The sequence below is a fragment of the Rhinolophus ferrumequinum genome (assembly GCF_004115265.2).
Source record: "Rhinolophus ferrumequinum isolate MPI-CBG mRhiFer1 chromosome 15 unlocalized genomic scaffold, mRhiFer1_v1.p scaffold_54_arrow_ctg1_1, whole genome shotgun sequence".
NCBI classification, from domain to species: Eukaryota; Metazoa; Chordata; class Mammalia; order Chiroptera; family Rhinolophidae; genus Rhinolophus; species Rhinolophus ferrumequinum.
The window spans coordinates 877,588-892,823 of record NW_022680357.1 but is presented as its reverse complement, the minus strand read 5'-3'; the positions used below and the strand labels follow the sequence as shown (position 1 = coordinate 892,823).

Here is a 15,236-nt window from a genome sequence, read left to right as displayed (position 1 = left end):
TTTGTATCCTGTAAATGTCCTTTTGAACATTATAAGGAATGTATAGCCTGTTTGTCTAAACAGTTTTTCTCCATGTTAATTGAACTTAATTAAAATTTTACATTTAAATACAATTAAACATTCAGGACACTCAAAAGAATCCTGAAATACTCAAAAGGGGGTTGAATTTTAGGAGAACCCGAGGCAAATTGACCTTGATAATAGCCTACGTTTGGGGGCATTTATTCTGTGCCAGGCATTGTGCTAAGCCAGCATTTTGTGTGCATGATGTTTGTACCTTTCACAAGGACCCCACATGGCAGGGACAATTATTCCCATTTTCAGGTAAGGAAACACGCTCAGAGATGTGAACTCCCTCCCTCCGAGAGCTACCGTAAGTGGCCAGGCTGGGAAGTAAATGCAACTGTCCAAAGCCTCTGCCTAGTGATGGACATGGTATGGTCCCATCAGCATGGGACCCCACAGCTCAGAGCGGAGACCTGAGCACTGATGTTGGTGGCAGAGGTGGGCCCTTGTCAGATGCCACAGGCCTAGACCTTGAGGTGCTGAAGTTCGGCTAGGAGGCTGGCTTGGGATCCGTGAGCTCACCTCTGCCAGCGGGTTGACACGAAACGGCCTGAGTGAAAACCATTCTAATAATATGCCCACACATGGGGGTGGGGTGGGGAGGGAAAAAGCCACTCCTCCCGTGTCTCCATGCCAGAGAAGTCACACCACGGCAGTGGCTGGGTTGGCCGGAGGGAAGGATCTCTGTCTCTTTATTTAAGCCTGGTCTCCTGCTGGTATCCTTGCCAGCTGAGGTGTGAAAGATGTGTGGTGGTTCCAGAACATTTTGGAGGTTTCAGGGGTGGTGCCGCTCATGACCAGGAGTCCCCCACAAACTGAAGGGACTAATGAGTTGTGACAGAGGAGCTCTGAGGCATGTTCTAGAGAGAGAGAGAATGGAGGTGGGCAGGAGAGGCCCAGGGCAGTACCTAAGGGCTGGCTCATCCTCCAGACGTCAAGCTGCCGGGCAGAGCTCCCTAGGAAAGGAAAAGAGGTTTGGACTCTTCAGACCCACCCAAGGCTCATGGCTTGTTATTCTTCCATCCTTCATCTATCCATCCAACCCCATCCCCCACCCATCTATCCACCTACCATTCCCCATCCATCTTCCCACTCACCACCTGTCTGCCCATCCCTCTATCCCTCATTCATCCACCACTCACCTCTCTACCATCTAATCACTCACCGCCTCCCCCATTTACATTTCCTGAAGACATTCGATTTTGCTCACTTCTACACTCCAGCCTCTAGAGCAGTACTGGCACATAGTAGGTGCTTATTAAACATTCAATGACTTTATCTATTTATTCGCCCATTTACCTACCCCCCCAATCCAATCACTCGTTCCCCCACCCAATATTTTTGACCACCTACAATGCCCTACAATTCAAGGGGCAATTCAAAGATCTGTAAGCTTCCATGTTCTTTCTTGAGATGAGGAAGGAAAAGTCTCTTGGGATGAGGGGGGGAGGTGCTGGCAGGTGGATGAGGGCGTGTTTTGCCCACAGCTCCCATTTGACACATGGAGAAAAGGGAAGCCACTTGCACACAACTATTAAGTGAATAGCAAATTCGCTATTCAGGCCCAGGGCTGCTTCCAACACCAAAGCCCAACTGGGAGAGCTCACATGTCCCAAAGGTACTAGAAAGTGAGTTCTTTGAGGGCAAAAACAGGGCCTTGCTGTCAGCTGTATTTGCCTCTGGTCTTGGTCATAAACATTTGAAGTAGCAGCCCCTATCAGAGACATGAGTGTCCCCATGGCCTGTGGGACCTGGCACGAAATAGACACTCAACAAACATTTGTTGACTATCAGTTCCTTTTCCGCCTTCTTCTTTCCCGCTCTCATCCTCTGCAAACCCCTTCCAAGGAGAGGTTCTCCAGGGCTCCATCCTCAGAGCCCCCTTCATTCTCACTTTGCACAACCCCCACCCCACCCCCCTGTCCGGGGCAACCGCACACCCCTCAACTATCAACTCCCTCCTAGATCAAATCTCTGTCACCAGCCCAGACCCTACAGCGAGTTTGAAGCCATATTTCCAACTGTCTCCAGGGGATTTCTATCTGGAGTTTCCATGAGCACCTCAAAGCCAATCTGTCCAAAAGAGGGGTGGATGGTTGCCATGCCCCAGGGGGTGGTGGAAACCAGGGGAGCAGTTCCAGGCCATGAGGTTGGACAATGGGGTGGGGGAGGAGAGAGGTCACGTAAGGCCTTGTAAGCCGTTGGAGGGCTTTGGCTTTTACTCTGCAAAGTGTAACGATTGCAGAGTTTTGAGTAGAAACATGACATCATCGGACTTGGGTAACCCAAGTCAGAACCCCAGGAGTCATCTGATTCCTGCTTTTTCCCACCCCCTACCATTTCTAATCAATTACCAAACTCAATCTTCCTGGTCTTTATTTCTTATATCTGCCCCTGCTCTCGTCTCTATTACTGTGACAATTCAGGACCTAATCACCTCTAGCTTAGTCTCTTGGAGTAATTCCTAACTGGCCCTGCCTCTCTCTCCCCTTTCGAGTTCTCTCTCCCCACTGACAACGAGAGTGACTGATCAAAAATTCCTCCCTCCCTTGCTCAAAATTCTTCAATGACTGCTTAGCTAGGAAACCATCTACGGATCTTAGTAAGGCACACATACGATTCCTTGGTTAGGCCCTGGTGACCTCGCCTGCATACTCCAGCAGTTAAACTGCTTCTGGTCCCACCTTCCCCCGGCCCTCAGAACATACACATATACTCACATTCATTCTACAGACTCACTCAGACCCACCTCTCCACCTTTGCTCATGCAAGCCCTGTATCCCTTGGAATCCCCCTACCAACCCTTTTTTTTTTCTCCTGGAAAGTTCTCTTTGGAGTTGTCCCCTCCTCCAGGAAGCTCCGTGGTTCCTTTCCTTTCTGTCCCAACTGAGGTGGGGTAAGTGCTCTTCTTGCTGTTTCCGTTTGGTATGGGCACTCATTCATAGTCTATTATAATGGGCCGTTCACTTGACACCCTCCCCCCCACACACACACACATACACACACTAAACTGTGAATTTTTCACGGGCAGAGACTGTATCATTCCTTTCTGTGTCCCAAGTTCCTAAAACCAGGACTGGCACATGACGTGAACTCTAAATGTTTCCTTAATACCGAATGGCCTTGTCATCCAGGTACCATTACGTACCTTGTCACGAGGGGATGGCAGGAGGTGTGCCTTGCTGCGGGTACGGTTTCTGTCAGAGCTACAGATGGCAGAGGGAAAGCAGAGGGCTGTGAACACTGAATTCGAGGGTCAGAGCAGAATACAAGAGGACGACCAGGTTGAAAACACCCCTGACCCTGCTGGGGTGTTGTCATGCCCTCCCTCCCTCCCTATGTCTTTCTCCCAGGACAAAGGGCAGCCCCTTCCCTTGAAGCCTCACTCACCGGGTGTCAGTTCCTCGGGTGTTGGTGAAGAACACTGTAAGGTAGAGGCCCCCGTCACAGAAATTACTATCCCCATAGCCCGGAGAGGTGGGCAGGGAGGAAAGGGCGGTTTCCTGGCCAGCAGTGAGGAGTGGGTACCAGGGAGTGGGTGTGGGGCATTCAGAGTCTGGTTGGGAGGTGGGTACACATGGCTGGAGAGGTCAGCTGGTTGGGAGAGTCAGGAACCGGAACTAGAGGTGTGGGAGGGTCTCTGGATGCAGGGGGCGGTCACCGTGTTTGGACAGCTGAGTCCCTTGGTCTTGTGTCTGTTTCTCCTTGGTGGGCACGTTGTTCACGGGGTAGCCAGCGACCAACAAGGCCTCGTTGGTGAGTTCTGCGCTGATCCGGGTCAGGAATTCTTCAGAACGGGACAATGAAGCCTTCTGGGCAACGGAAAGGAGAAGGGAAAGGAGGAGGGCTCAGCTTGGGGGTCCTACATGGGTATCCTGAGTCTCGGGGCTCCCAGCCTGGGGTCTCTGGACCTCAGGAGTCTGGTATTGGAGGGCTAGGCCTCCAGATCTGACCTAGAAGGTCGTGTGTGTGTGTGTGTGTGTGTGTGTGTGTGTGTGTGTGTGTGTGTTGGGGGGAGCAGGCTTTGGGGGGGCCCTCAGGGCCTAGTGCCAAGGGCTATGGGCTCAGGGGTGAGGCTGGAATCTCAAGGTGGAAGTCTCTGTGCCCTCAGCCTAGGAGCTCTTTACTTCAGTCCACCCCCCTCCCACCCCAGAACCCCTCCAACGCTCACAGAACCTCCACCCAAGGATGTTGCAGCTTGGGAGAGCCGGCTGCCCTTTTTCTCCTCATTCCTTGCAGTAGTGGGTTCCATTCCCCTGGGAACAGTTGGAGCCGTTTGTTAGGCTGAGAAGCCAGCCTACTTCCCCCAAACCCATCCCAACACCATTTCCGGGGCCCAGATTTAAAGGAAGCCTTTACATAAACAATCCTGCTGTCTCAGTTCTCTCTCTACATTAAAAAAAGTAAAAATAAAAATAAGTCGTTGCCTCACGTCTTCCAGGGGGAAGCAGCGCCGTGGGGAGTCCCACAACCCCCCCGTACCCCACTTCGCCCAAGGGGTTCTCTTTCCTTCTTCCCACCCAAGGCCCTTCCCAAGACAACGCAGCCGACCTGCCGCCCCCGACCTGGCAAATGGGTTGAAATCTTGGGCTGATTGGCAGGAGGGGAGACGAGGAGGTCTAAGGAGTCCCTAAGACGAGTGTGTGTGGGGGTAAGTAAGAGTGGGGTACGGGGAGTTGGAGTTGGGGAGGAAGGTGGGAAAGAGGGACTCGGGGCGGCGCCGCTACCCGTGGCAATAAACCCTTGGTGTCTGTGGAGGTTCTGCAGCCCGGTTGCCAGGAGATTAGGGATTCTAGAATCAAAGGACGGGGACGGGGGGACAGGGGGCGCATTTTCCCAACAAGTCGCACACGTCCCTTTGAGACTTGGGTGGGGGACCTCCACCCACCTCCAAGTCCCCGCTTAGGGGCGGGGACCCCCCCCACCCAGCGCCTGAGGCTGGAGAAACTTGAGAAGATCACGTAGGGTGGAGTCTGGAACCTAATTCTCCGACCACTAGGGGCACGCAAGAAGCCACCTAGCCCTCCGCCGCCCCTCCGCCTCTCTAGCCGTCATCTCGCAGCCTACAGCCTGCGCGAGAGCCAATGAGGACCGAGGGAGGGGGCGGGGAAGAACAAATGTGGATTGTACTAACTGACCGTGGGTCTCGGGGACGCAAAGACTCGGGAGGGCAGAATCTTTTCTCTTTGTCTCTAGGACGTCACAGCCTCCGCAGACAGGAAAGTACAGATAGTTATCTAGGCTTCCTTTTCTTTTGACCTCTCCTGTTCTGTGCCTTCCTTTACTCGGCGTCGATGTTTCTTTGCCCCTCTCCTCCCCCTGTACTTTGGTACGAGCCGATGGAAAGGGGCGGAGAGAACAAAAGGAAAAGGAAGCAGGCAGATCTTAAAGGGGCCGGTGCCATTTTCTTTAAGCCTTTCTTTTTCCCCCCCCCCCCCCCTCCTTTTTCCAATTTTGCAAGCACGAGCGCGGAAGAGTAGGTTCCCGGAAGCCGAGCACAGCTGAGCAGCAGGGGCAGCAGCTGGAGGCTGTAGCGCCTGCCGAGTGGGTGGAGGCCAGCGTCTGCCCATAGGAAGGGCGGGGTGCGTGCGCCCCCCCCCCCCCGCGCACATCTGGGGCGGCCCATGCTCCGGCCTGCAGCGAGCTGTAACATCTGAGTCCGGCCTGGGGCAGCGGGGTCCTGCGCGCAGTTGGCGCAGCCGATGCGCCGGGCCGGAGGGTGAGGCCGCGCAGTGGGGCGGGGACAGAGCTGGCACCTCCGGATCGGGCCCGGGACAGCAAGGGGACCGCCGCGATGCCAAGCGAAAATATCTTCCTGTTTGTGCCTAACCTCATCGGTGAGTAGTGCCCGCGGCTCCGGGCCGAACGGAAGGGCGAGGGGCCTTGGGCAGGCTCGGTGATCCCGCCCTGTCTCCCCCGTCCCATCCCAAGGTTACGCCCGGATTGTCTTCGCCATCATTTCTTTCTACTTCATGCCCTGCTGCCCCCTGACGGCCTCCTCCTTCTACCTGCTCAGCGGACTTCTGGACGCTTTCGATGGACACGCCGCCCGAGCCCTTAATCAAGGTGACAGCCACCTCCTCCCAGCCAGCCTTGAGGCACAAAAGCCGCTGCTCCCTTTTCCTGCCTCCTCTGGACCTCAGGGTGGGCAGGTACTCGGGAATCAAACGGCTCCATCCTTCCTATCTCTCCGAAGCAGAGCGGAAGGGCTTGGTTTTGTAGGAGAAGGGATGTAAGCCAGCTGTTGAGAAGAACTCACGGGTGGTGTGGGATGTGTAACAGCGAGGCTGGGCGTGCAGTGACAGTGCCGGAAGTCTCTCTGAATTAATATCCATTCAATACGTGTTTACTGGATGTCCACTGTGTGCCACGCACAGCAGTCTCCATTCCAGAAGGCGTCCTTAGAGGGAAGATGGAGCGGGAAGGGGGATAGCTTCTGGAGGCTGAATCTGTTCTCCAGACCCACCTCCAAAACTTCCCGGAAGACTCCTCGTCTTGAGTCCTGGACCCTTGGGTCTGGGATTGATGAGCTGTAAATCAGCTTTCTCACTACCTCTTCCGCGATCTCTCCACACGCCCAGACCTTCTCGTTTCATGTCGTGGTGACTTTTGCCCAATGACCTCACACCCCATGGAGAGCAGCCTGGTTTCCTCCCCAGGCAGTGGACGGTGGACATTTTCCATCTCCTTTTACACTCGGCATCAGAGTGATGCACGAGCTATGGTCCCTGTCGTAGATCCACTGCTCCCTAAGAGCCCCTTCCCAGCTAACATCCCCCATTTTCCAGGGACCCGGTTTGGGGCCATGCTGGACATGCTGACGGACCGCTGTTCCACCATGTGTCTGCTGGTCAACCTAGCTCTGCTGTACCCTCGTGCCACCCTGCTCTTCCAGCTCAGCATGAGCTTGGACGTGGCCAGCCACTGGCTGCACCTGCACAGGTCTGCGATGCAGGGGGTGTTGATCCCCTGAAGAAGACATTGTCGTAGGGAGGGGCAAGACAATGGGGCGGTATCGGGGTGGCTTCAGTCTCCTTCTTGGCTCTGCTCCGTTGAAGGACCCCTGGGCAAATCCTTTCTGATCAGCTTCAGTCCTGTTCACAGTGGGATTAAGCAATCCCTAAAACTCTTCCGACTGGATATTCACAGGGTCCACATAGGTAACAGCTCTTGGGAAGGGGCCTGGGGGCTTTTGAATGTGACGCTTGAATCCTGACTCTCCCGGACTAGGGAATTGTGTGGTTTGGGGCAAGATGGTGGTCCTCAGGTGGGCCCCAGCTTCTCCCAGTACAACAGGCCATCCCAGTACCTACCTGTGGGGGTCGATACACGGAGTGGATGGGTGTCGTGGTGGTGAACACTCATGGATTCCCTTGCTTTCTCCCCAAGTTCTGTGGTCAGAGGCAGTGAAAGTCACAAAATGATTGACCTGTCTGGAAATCCAGTGCTTCGTATCTACTACACCTCCAGAGTGAGCATTTCCTGCCCCTCCCTTGTTTATTCGGCTTGTGCCAAATCTTGGGCTGCGCCCTGGTCCCAGGTTAGGAAAGGGTGTAAGCAGAAAGGAGGGACAGCCAGCTCTGGGGGAGAGACCTGTAAGCTGCGATATGAAGGGGGGTAGGGTTAGGAGGGAGGGCCTGTGTGAGTTACTGGAGGCAGCAGGTGGGCAGGAACCCAGGTGGGACCCGGGGAGGAGGAACAAGAGGCTGGAGGGGAGGAGAGAAGTGAGGTCTGTGGAGCCAGCCCTCCAACGGCCTAGACAGGAATGTGGACTTGACTCAGAGCAGAGGCAGCCTCCTCCGAAGGGGTTTTTGGAGATAATATGCTGAGATTGCTCTTTCTTCCCTCCACCCCGGCCCCACTGCACCCGTATTTCCCCCGTCCAGTTCTCCCAGCTGCCCATGTTCAGAGGCTTCTGAAGCCCCGTCCCTTAGTGCCCCGCCCTGTTGTTGAAGCAGCCTTTTTGCTGTTTATACAGGCTGCTCTGTTTACCCTGTGTGCTGGAAACGAGCTTTTCTATTGCCTCCTTTACCTGTTCAGTTTCTCCGAGGGACCTTTAGGTAAGAGATGAGGGGCTGGGTGGGAGGGTGGGAGGGGAGTGGGTTCTGGCCGGCCCAGGGAGATGAAGGCCAGACTCGTGGGCCCCCTCCCTCGGCTGCACCCCATTTTCTCCGTATCCTCTTTGCTCCCTTCCCACAGTTGGCTCTGTGGGTCTTTTCCGAATTGGCCTCTGGATCACCGCCCCTATTGCCTTGCTTAAGTCCCTCATCAGCGTCATTCACCTGGTCACAGCTGCCCGAAACATGGCTGCCCTGGATGCGGCAGACCGTGCCAAGAAGAAGTGACCCTGGGACTTCCAGCCCCTGGCTGCCCACCTGCCCTGGGAGTCTCACCGTGCCATGTGGCTCCCCTCCGTCCTAGGAGGTCCCGGCTCACGTCTCCTAATGTGTTGTCCAACCCACTGGGAAGGGGGTCTGCCTCTTCAGCGATGTCATCTCTGTAATCCTGAGGGCCAGCACGACCCCTGGGATCCCCAAGGACCTGGACCCCAAATCAGGAAGGATACTCAGGAGGCCTCGCCCACCTGGGCAGTACTGGGCGCCAGGAGGTCTGTCTGCAGACTGGGCATCGTCACACGTACTGGTTCAGCCTTGGCTTGGCCTGAGACTTGAGACATTTGAGTGAGGGAGATGGGGTAGGGGCCAGATTTCCCAAAAGGCAGGGAGTCAGACCTCTGCCCCAGGCAAGAGGAAGCCTGCAGGACTATGGCCAGGAGAAAAGGCGCCATCTAGACCCTTCCCCACTGCACTATCCTCTGTCCAATCTATCCCAGCTCTGAAAGCATCGATAATAAAGGCGGGGCTTTGCTCTCCTGGACTTCCTCTCCTTTGAAATACTCTTGGACCGGGGCCTGGGTTGAGGGGAGCCTGGGGAAGAAGGAAGATCCCTCTGGCTGCTTTCCCCCAGTTGTTTGCTGGCTGGCTCCTTCCTGTCATCTCAGTCACCTTCAGAGGCCCGCCCTGCCACCCAAGCTCATGCCATGTCTTGTTCACCTGCTAGTGACACTGGCACCAGCTGTCTGCATTTATTTGTATACGTAATATTTTCTGTCCCCACTAGAATGGAAACTGCATGAGGGCACACTGCCTTTTCTTGGTCCTTCTCTCTCCCTACAGTCAAGATTGACCTTAACCTGGAATATCGTTAACTGCTTACTAATACTCACAAACAGAGCAGCTGATTTCTCAGAGTGCGGTCCTTAGCTCACCTGTGGGACAGTTCTTAAAATTCAGTTTCTTGGACCCTGCACCAGACCTTCAGAGTGGTAATCTCTAGGGATGGGCCCAGAAGTCTGCGATTTTAATAAACTTCAGGTGATAAGAGTCTTCCTGAGAACATCGAGAATCACTGTTTGTCATGCGGGGTCTCTGGTCCCACTCCCCACATAAGAACGCAGGATATGGTGAGGCCAAAAAGGAACACCCACGGAGCCATAGATAGGGGAATCATACCACTATAGTCTCGCTGGCGGCTGGGTTGGAGACACAGGAAGCAAGAGCCACGCGATCTGCAACCTGCTGTCCACTTCTCTCTGACAACCAACGTCACTTGCTAACTGCAATCTACACCTCTCTGCCATCTGCAATCCGCTCTTGCTAGCTCAGCCACCATCTTCTTGCTAGCCCTCATCTGCTGCTAGCATAGCCACGCAGTTATATTAGTGGCCAGTGGCTCACTGGTTACAGCTGACGGCCAACTAGCCACAGCTGATGGCCATTTACTACCTGAGTCAGCTCCTTTCCACGTGAGGTCGAGAGACTGGCAACTACACTCCTGGTTCTGTTCCCACACTGTTCCTTAAACATTTTTCGGTCTCCTACAGATAGTAGACATTCTGGACATCTGTACCTAACAGCTATCATCTGAGTTTTCTCTGCTGTCTGGCACTGTTTTTTTTAAACGATATTGAGCCTACCATACGCCAGATCCTGTGCTGGGGATTCTTTGCAGATGTTATCATTTTATCTTTTCGTAGCTTAGCCAAGAGGCCCTCGCATGCAGGAGAGCTGAGATTCAGCAGATTGTTGAGCATCAGCTGAGCAAGGCCCAGAATGGGTGGGTGGGAACAGGCTGAGGGGAGGTGGTCATGCAGGGACGGAAGTGCTGGGGAAGGTGGACATCTTACACTGGAAGTTGGTAGGGGTTGAGGCGGGAAGGGTTAATGCAGAGGAGAGGGCTGGTTTTCAGCCAAGGGAACAGGCCAGAGAGCACCCTGAGCAGTGGTGGAAATAGAAACATCAGAGCCTAGGTGACTGGAACACCAGGTGCTGGGGGTTGGGGTTGGAAAGCTGGGGAGGGACTGGGCAGCCCAAGGAGCCCAGTCGACTTTCCCTGGAGGCCACGTGGAGCCACTGAAGGAATCTTTCAAAATAATAGGTAAGGGTCGGCCCGGTGGCTCAGGCGGTTGGAGCTCCGTGCTCCTAACTCTGAAGGGTGCCAGTTCGGTTCCCACAGGGGCCAGTGGGCTCTCAACCACAAGGTTGCCGGTTCGACTCCCACAAGGGACGGTGGGCTGCGCCCCCTGCGGCTGGCAGCAGCAACTGGACCTGGAGTTGAGCTGCGCCCTCCACAGCTGGGACTGAAAGGACAACAACGTGACTTGGAAAAAAGTCCAGGAAGTACACACTGTTCCCCAATAAAGTCCTGTTCCCCTTCCCCAATAAAATCTTTAAAAATAAATAAATAATAGGTAAAATATTCTCGTGGTCAAAAAAATGAAATTGCACACACTGCAAAAGGATGACACAGTCTCCTACCACCTCAGGCTCTTGCTTCTCCTCAGAGGTGACCACTGTGACTCATTGCTTATGTATCTCTGTCTAAATTCTTCGCGTCTACATGTATCTTTACATACTTTAAAATTTATTTCCTATATGCTGTCCTGCTAACAAGCAACCGCTGTTCCAAGTGCTTTCTGTGCATATTACCTCATGTCACCTGACATCTATACTCTACTGGGTCCTAAACAATACAACAAGCCTTTGCCTGCCCAGTTTCCAGAGAGGAGAGAGGTGCTGAGAGGAAGGCCAACCTGGCTGGCTGGCTGTGTATTTGCCACACACAGCAGTCCACCTACCTGGTCTTAATGGTGGCATTTGTTAAACCAGGTCCTGCCATCAGGAATCATCTGGACTCTCGGGGAGCACTTGTAGGGCGAATGCCGAAAGGCAAGATGGTTGCAGGAAGAGATTTGTCCTTGAGAGTGATTCTCCTGCTGAGCTGCCGCTCCAGCTCTGCAGGTGGCCCCCTCCCTGGCCTGCTTCCAAGTCAAGGTGGGAGCCCTTATCTCTTTCTGAGTCAGCTCCCCCTCCAGCCAGACGTGTCCACTCACTCAAGCCCTGTGGGCCCTAACCATTTACGGTGACAGGAGTCTCTAATTTATGTAAATCCAGCTATCTGGTCTGAAAAATGGAAGGGAGAGTTGGGGAGGAGAGGGGAGCATACTTCACTCTGCTTGAGGTCTGAAGACAGCTCCTGCCCTGGGGGGCCTGGTGCCTTGGGCCCCGTGACTAGTGGCTGGACTGAGCCCAGGCAGAACCTGCAGCGCCCAAGCCTATATGTCCAGACTAGGCTCAGGTGGCCCTGGGACCTCCTGGAGGATGGGGTGGGGAAAGGCTAGGCTGCATGGGAGTCACTCATTCTGATCTGGGCAAACAATGGAGTCACCTGTGTTGCTATGGTCTGAACATTTGTAAAATCCCTATGTTAAACCCTCATGGCTGACGGGATATTTGGAGGTGGGGCCATTGGAGGTGGTTAGGCTAGAGGGCTCCCTCCCTCCTTTCACCATGTGAGGACACGGAAAAGGCATTGGGTGTGGACAGGAAGTGGACTCTCACCAGAATGCCACTGTGCCGATGCTTTGGTCTTGGACTTCCTGCCTCCAGAACAGGGAGGGATACATTTCAGTTTATAAGCCCCCTCCCCGTCTGTGGTGTTTTGTTATGGCAGCCCGAACGAAGATATGTCCTGTAATAACTTTCTGGAATTCAACGATATGCTGTCAGACTGAATGAATAACCACCATGCAAGACACCTGTCATGCGGGGTGTCCTCCAGGGTCTCTGGTCCCGCTCCCCACACTAGAACGCAGGACATAGTGAGGCCAAAAAGGAACACCCATGGAGCCATCGATAGGGGAGTCACACCACTATAGTCTCGCTGACGGCTGGGTTGGAGACACAGGAAGCAGGAGCCACACGATCCCAATGCGCCGTCCGCTTCTCTGCCAAACAACCCCTTGCTAACTGCAATCCGCGCTTGCTAGCTCAGCCACGGTAGTTATATCAGTGGCCAGTGGCTAACTGGTAACAGCTGATGGCCAACTACTACCTGAGCCAGCACCTTTCCGCGTGAGGCCGAGATCCTGGAAACCGCTCTCTGGGACTCTGTCCTCACAACACCCCACTAGCTCGCTCCACCCTGTGGGCTCTGCCTCCGAGAGGGCACAGATGGCCACCATGAATCCGCTGTCCCCTCAGGTGGCTCTCCTACTGTGATTAGAGGTGTCCCAACTGCTGTAACAACCCTCAAGGTGCATAGTGGCCCAACCATGATAGAAGTTTCTAACTTATGTTAGGTCCTAACCCGTGCCCCGACTAGGAAGTAACTCTCTTGATGTGGAGACTCAGGCATTCAGCCTCCTCCCATCTTATGGTTCCACCATTTTCAACACACGGCTTCCAAGTGCTCTGCTTGCTTCATCATGCAGGCTGGGAACCAGAGAGTGCACGTAGGGGATCGCACAGGAGGCTTATTTGGAAGGCAGGGGATGGGCCCATCCTTCCATCGTGTTCTATGAGCTGCAACATGGTCATATGGCCACATCTTTGTACAAGGGAGCTGGGAAACCGATGAGCTGTGGGCCCAGGAGAGACAGAATTGGTCTGGTAACAACCTCTTACCATGCTGAGTGTGATTTTGCTGTTTAAAGACACAGATTTTTCTTTTACAAGGTGGTCCTTAAATCAATTACTTTATCTGGTAGTCAACCAAAAAAAGCCATTTGCTCCAGTGCTGGAGAAAACAGGCTGTGTTGAACTTCATCCGAGAGCACACTGTTCTAGTTTTTATGGGCAATTTAAGGGACCGTCAAGGATAAATTTAGTACCAGGGGACTAATTTAGAGTCTGGCTCCAGCGGGAGCTGGAACTCCCTGTATTTCCATCAGGCCTGTTTTCCTGTCACTGCGGCAGATGTTGTCTCCCTCCCCCACACAACCCATCTTCATGTGAGCAATTTAAAGAGAAGTTTCCTTCTTTTCCTGTGGAAGCTGCAGGGTTGAGAGGAGCGTAGCCGTCTCCTCTCCTCGCCAGGGCGTGTGCTCATCCACTGACATTGGGGTACTCTTAACAGGGGAATCATCCGGCAAAAATGCCACTTTGCCTGCTGTGTTCACAGCTCCCATTCGACCAGATAAACTTGGTTCATACCAACTTGCACAGAAACAACAGACAGCCCTGTGCTGTCAGTGAATTAGCAGGTCATCAAACCAGTGCTGAGCCGTGCGTGGGTCCTGGCAGAGCTGTGGCTGGAATTCGCAGGGTTCCAGGCGGTGGGACTCACCATTCTGGCCAGAGCGCTTTTGGCAGTATGTGTCATGGAGGCCTCCTGTTTGCACCAACCGAAACCTGGCGCCATTGACACCACAGAATGAACATGACACAGAAGGGACTTGCCATCTGCTCCACCCTGGCTGCCTCAGCCTTCCCAGTACTGGTCGTGCCTGAAGGTCATCGTACTTGAGGAAGTTCCTGAACTTCCTTTGGTGGTTGAAGGTCAAGTTGAAGGCTACAGGAAGACCAAGGAAGCTGTTTTCCTTCTTAAGAAGCTTAAGGCTGGTATCAAAAAGGTCAACACCTCTCAGCGAAAGAGAGCTGCAAGGGCAAAGGGAGAAACTGTCGTCACATCCAGCACAGGGGACCTTGCATCACCTATAATGAGGACAAAGTCATCATCAGAGCCTTCAGAAACATCCCTGGAGTTACTCTGCTTAATGTAAGCAAACGGAACACTGTGAAACTCTTTCCTGGCGGCCACGGCAGCCATTTCTGCATTTGGACCGAAAGTGCTTTCCACAAGTTAGAGGGTGTGTGTGGCACTTGGAGTAACGCCGCCTCCCTCAAGAGTAACTACCACCTTCCCATGCACAAGACGCTCAATACAGACCTGAGCAGAATCTGGAAAAGCCCAGAGATCCAAAGAGCTCTCCGAGCACCACGTGAAAAGATTCATTATCGCAGAGTCCTGAAGAAGAATCCACTGAAAAACCTGAGAATCATGTTGAAGCTAAACCCATATGCATAGACCATGCCTGGGACATCCTTCTTCTCCAGACTGAGAACCCCCAGTTCCGGGGGATAAAGCAGCAGCAGTGCTAAAGCCAAATACGATGAGAAGGGGGTGCCAGGCAAGAAGCCAGCAGTAGGGAAGAAAGGAAATAAGGCTGGTGGACATTAGAGATCCATGTAGAGACATCAAGACATTAGTGGAGAGCCAGCCCGGTGGCTCAGGAGGTTGGAGCTCCGTGCTCCTCATGCCGAAGGCTGCCGGTTCGATTCCCACATGGGCCAGTGGGCTCTCAACCACAAGGTTGCCAGTTCAACTCCCACAAGGGATTGTGGGCTCCGCCCCCTGCAACTAGCAACAGCAACTGGACCTGGAGCTGAGCTGCGCCCTCCACAACTAACACTGAAAGGGTAACAACTTGACTTGGAAAAAATCCTGGAAGTACACACTGTTCCCTAATAAAGTCCTGTTCCCTTTCCGCAATAAAATCTTAAAAAAAAAAAAAAATCAACCTTGCTCTATAGGGAAACTGCTGGCCTGTTTCACAAGAGACCAGAGAGGCTGAGTTGCCCCCCTCCAGCCACACAGCTTCTCTCCACTCCTGGGATCTTTCTTCTTCCTCAGCAGAGACTGGGCAAGCCTGGAAGCTGTACCTGGGCCAAAGGGCTGCAGCCTCCACTTGTGTGCCCAGACAATGGCACCTGGACCTTCCCTCGAGGCCCTTGAGGAACCCATACTAGAAGCCCAGGGAGGCACTCCAGTTCCTACCCCGCTTGCCCCCTGCAGGATCATTCTCCCCATCTGAGAATGACATGGGCACA

General features: G+C 53.7%; 2 protein-coding genes and 1 pseudogene across 19 annotated transcripts; 2 read left to right on the top strand and 1 right to left on the bottom strand.

Moving 5' to 3' along the window:
• Positions 1-254: 254 nt before the first annotated feature.
• On the bottom strand, positions 255-6,847 carry LOC117019754 (putative protein T-ENOL). Of its 17 annotated transcripts, none has more exons than XM_033101870.1 (7): positions 5,897-6,030; positions 5,205-5,385; positions 4,238-4,322; positions 3,728-3,878; positions 3,457-3,490; positions 3,215-3,272; positions 255-1,022 (listed from the first exon to the last, which is right to left on the bottom strand). In XM_033101870.1, exons 3-7 carry the CDS (start codon positions 4,316-4,318, stop codon positions 987-989), a joined length of 360 nt encoding a protein of 119 aa, XP_032957761.1. In that variant the 5' UTR covers positions 4,319-4,322; positions 5,205-5,385; positions 5,897-6,030; the 3' UTR covers positions 255-986. The 17 variants fall into 17 exon arrangements, 13 of the variants coding, with proteins under 13 accessions (XP_032957761.1, XP_032957766.1, XP_032957763.1 ...); XM_033101875.1 differs by having other exon boundaries at positions 4,243-4,322; XM_033101872.1 differs by having other exon boundaries at positions 5,205-5,390; positions 5,897-6,027.
• On the top strand, positions 5,491-8,943 carry CDIPT (CDP-diacylglycerol--inositol 3-phosphatidyltransferase). Of its 2 annotated transcripts, none has more exons than XM_033101866.1 (6): positions 5,491-5,903; positions 6,083-6,132; positions 6,855-7,008; positions 7,456-7,537; positions 8,045-8,126; positions 8,266-8,943. In XM_033101866.1, exons 3-6 carry the CDS (start codon positions 6,872-6,874, stop codon positions 8,409-8,411), a joined length of 447 nt encoding a protein of 148 aa, XP_032957757.1. In that variant the 5' UTR covers positions 5,491-5,903; positions 6,083-6,132; positions 6,855-6,871; the 3' UTR covers positions 8,412-8,943. The 2 variants fall into 2 exon arrangements, with proteins under 2 accessions (XP_032957757.1, XP_032957755.1); XM_033101864.1 differs by having other exon boundaries at positions 5,492-5,903; positions 5,998-6,132.
• A 2,341-nt stretch (positions 8,944-11,284) lies between these two features.
• Positions 11,285-14,719, top strand: LOC117019871 (60S ribosomal protein L4-like; annotated as a pseudogene).
• Positions 14,720-15,236: the final 517 nt, after the last annotated feature.

Excerpts from the sequence above, each read along its gene's own strand:
- CDIPT (XM_033101864.1), top strand. The coding sequence starts at position 5,861 with ATGCCAAGCGAAAATATCTTCCTGTTTGTGCCTAACCTCATCG. Across the intron at positions 6,133-6,854 it reads CGCCCGAGCCCTTAATCAAG|GGACCCGGTTTGGGGCCATG; the intron begins GTGACAGCCACC and ends CCCATTTTCCAG. Across the intron at positions 7,538-8,044 it reads GTATCTACTACACCTCCAGA|GCTGCTCTGTTTACCCTGTG; the intron begins GTGAGCATTTCC and ends CTGTTTATACAG.
- LOC117019754 (XM_033101867.1), bottom strand. The coding sequence starts at position 5,991 with ATGGGACGGGGGAGACAGGGCGGGATCACCGAGCCTGCCCAAGGCCCC. Across the intron at positions 3,879-4,237 it reads CATCCTTGGGTGGAGGTTCT|AAGGCTTCATTGTCCCGTTC; the intron begins GTGAGCGTTGGA and ends TCCGTTGCCCAG. Across the intron at positions 1,023-3,214 it reads TGCCATCCCCTCGTGACAAG|GGAGCTCTGCCCGGCAGCTT; the intron begins GTACGTAATGGT and ends TTCCTTTCCTAG.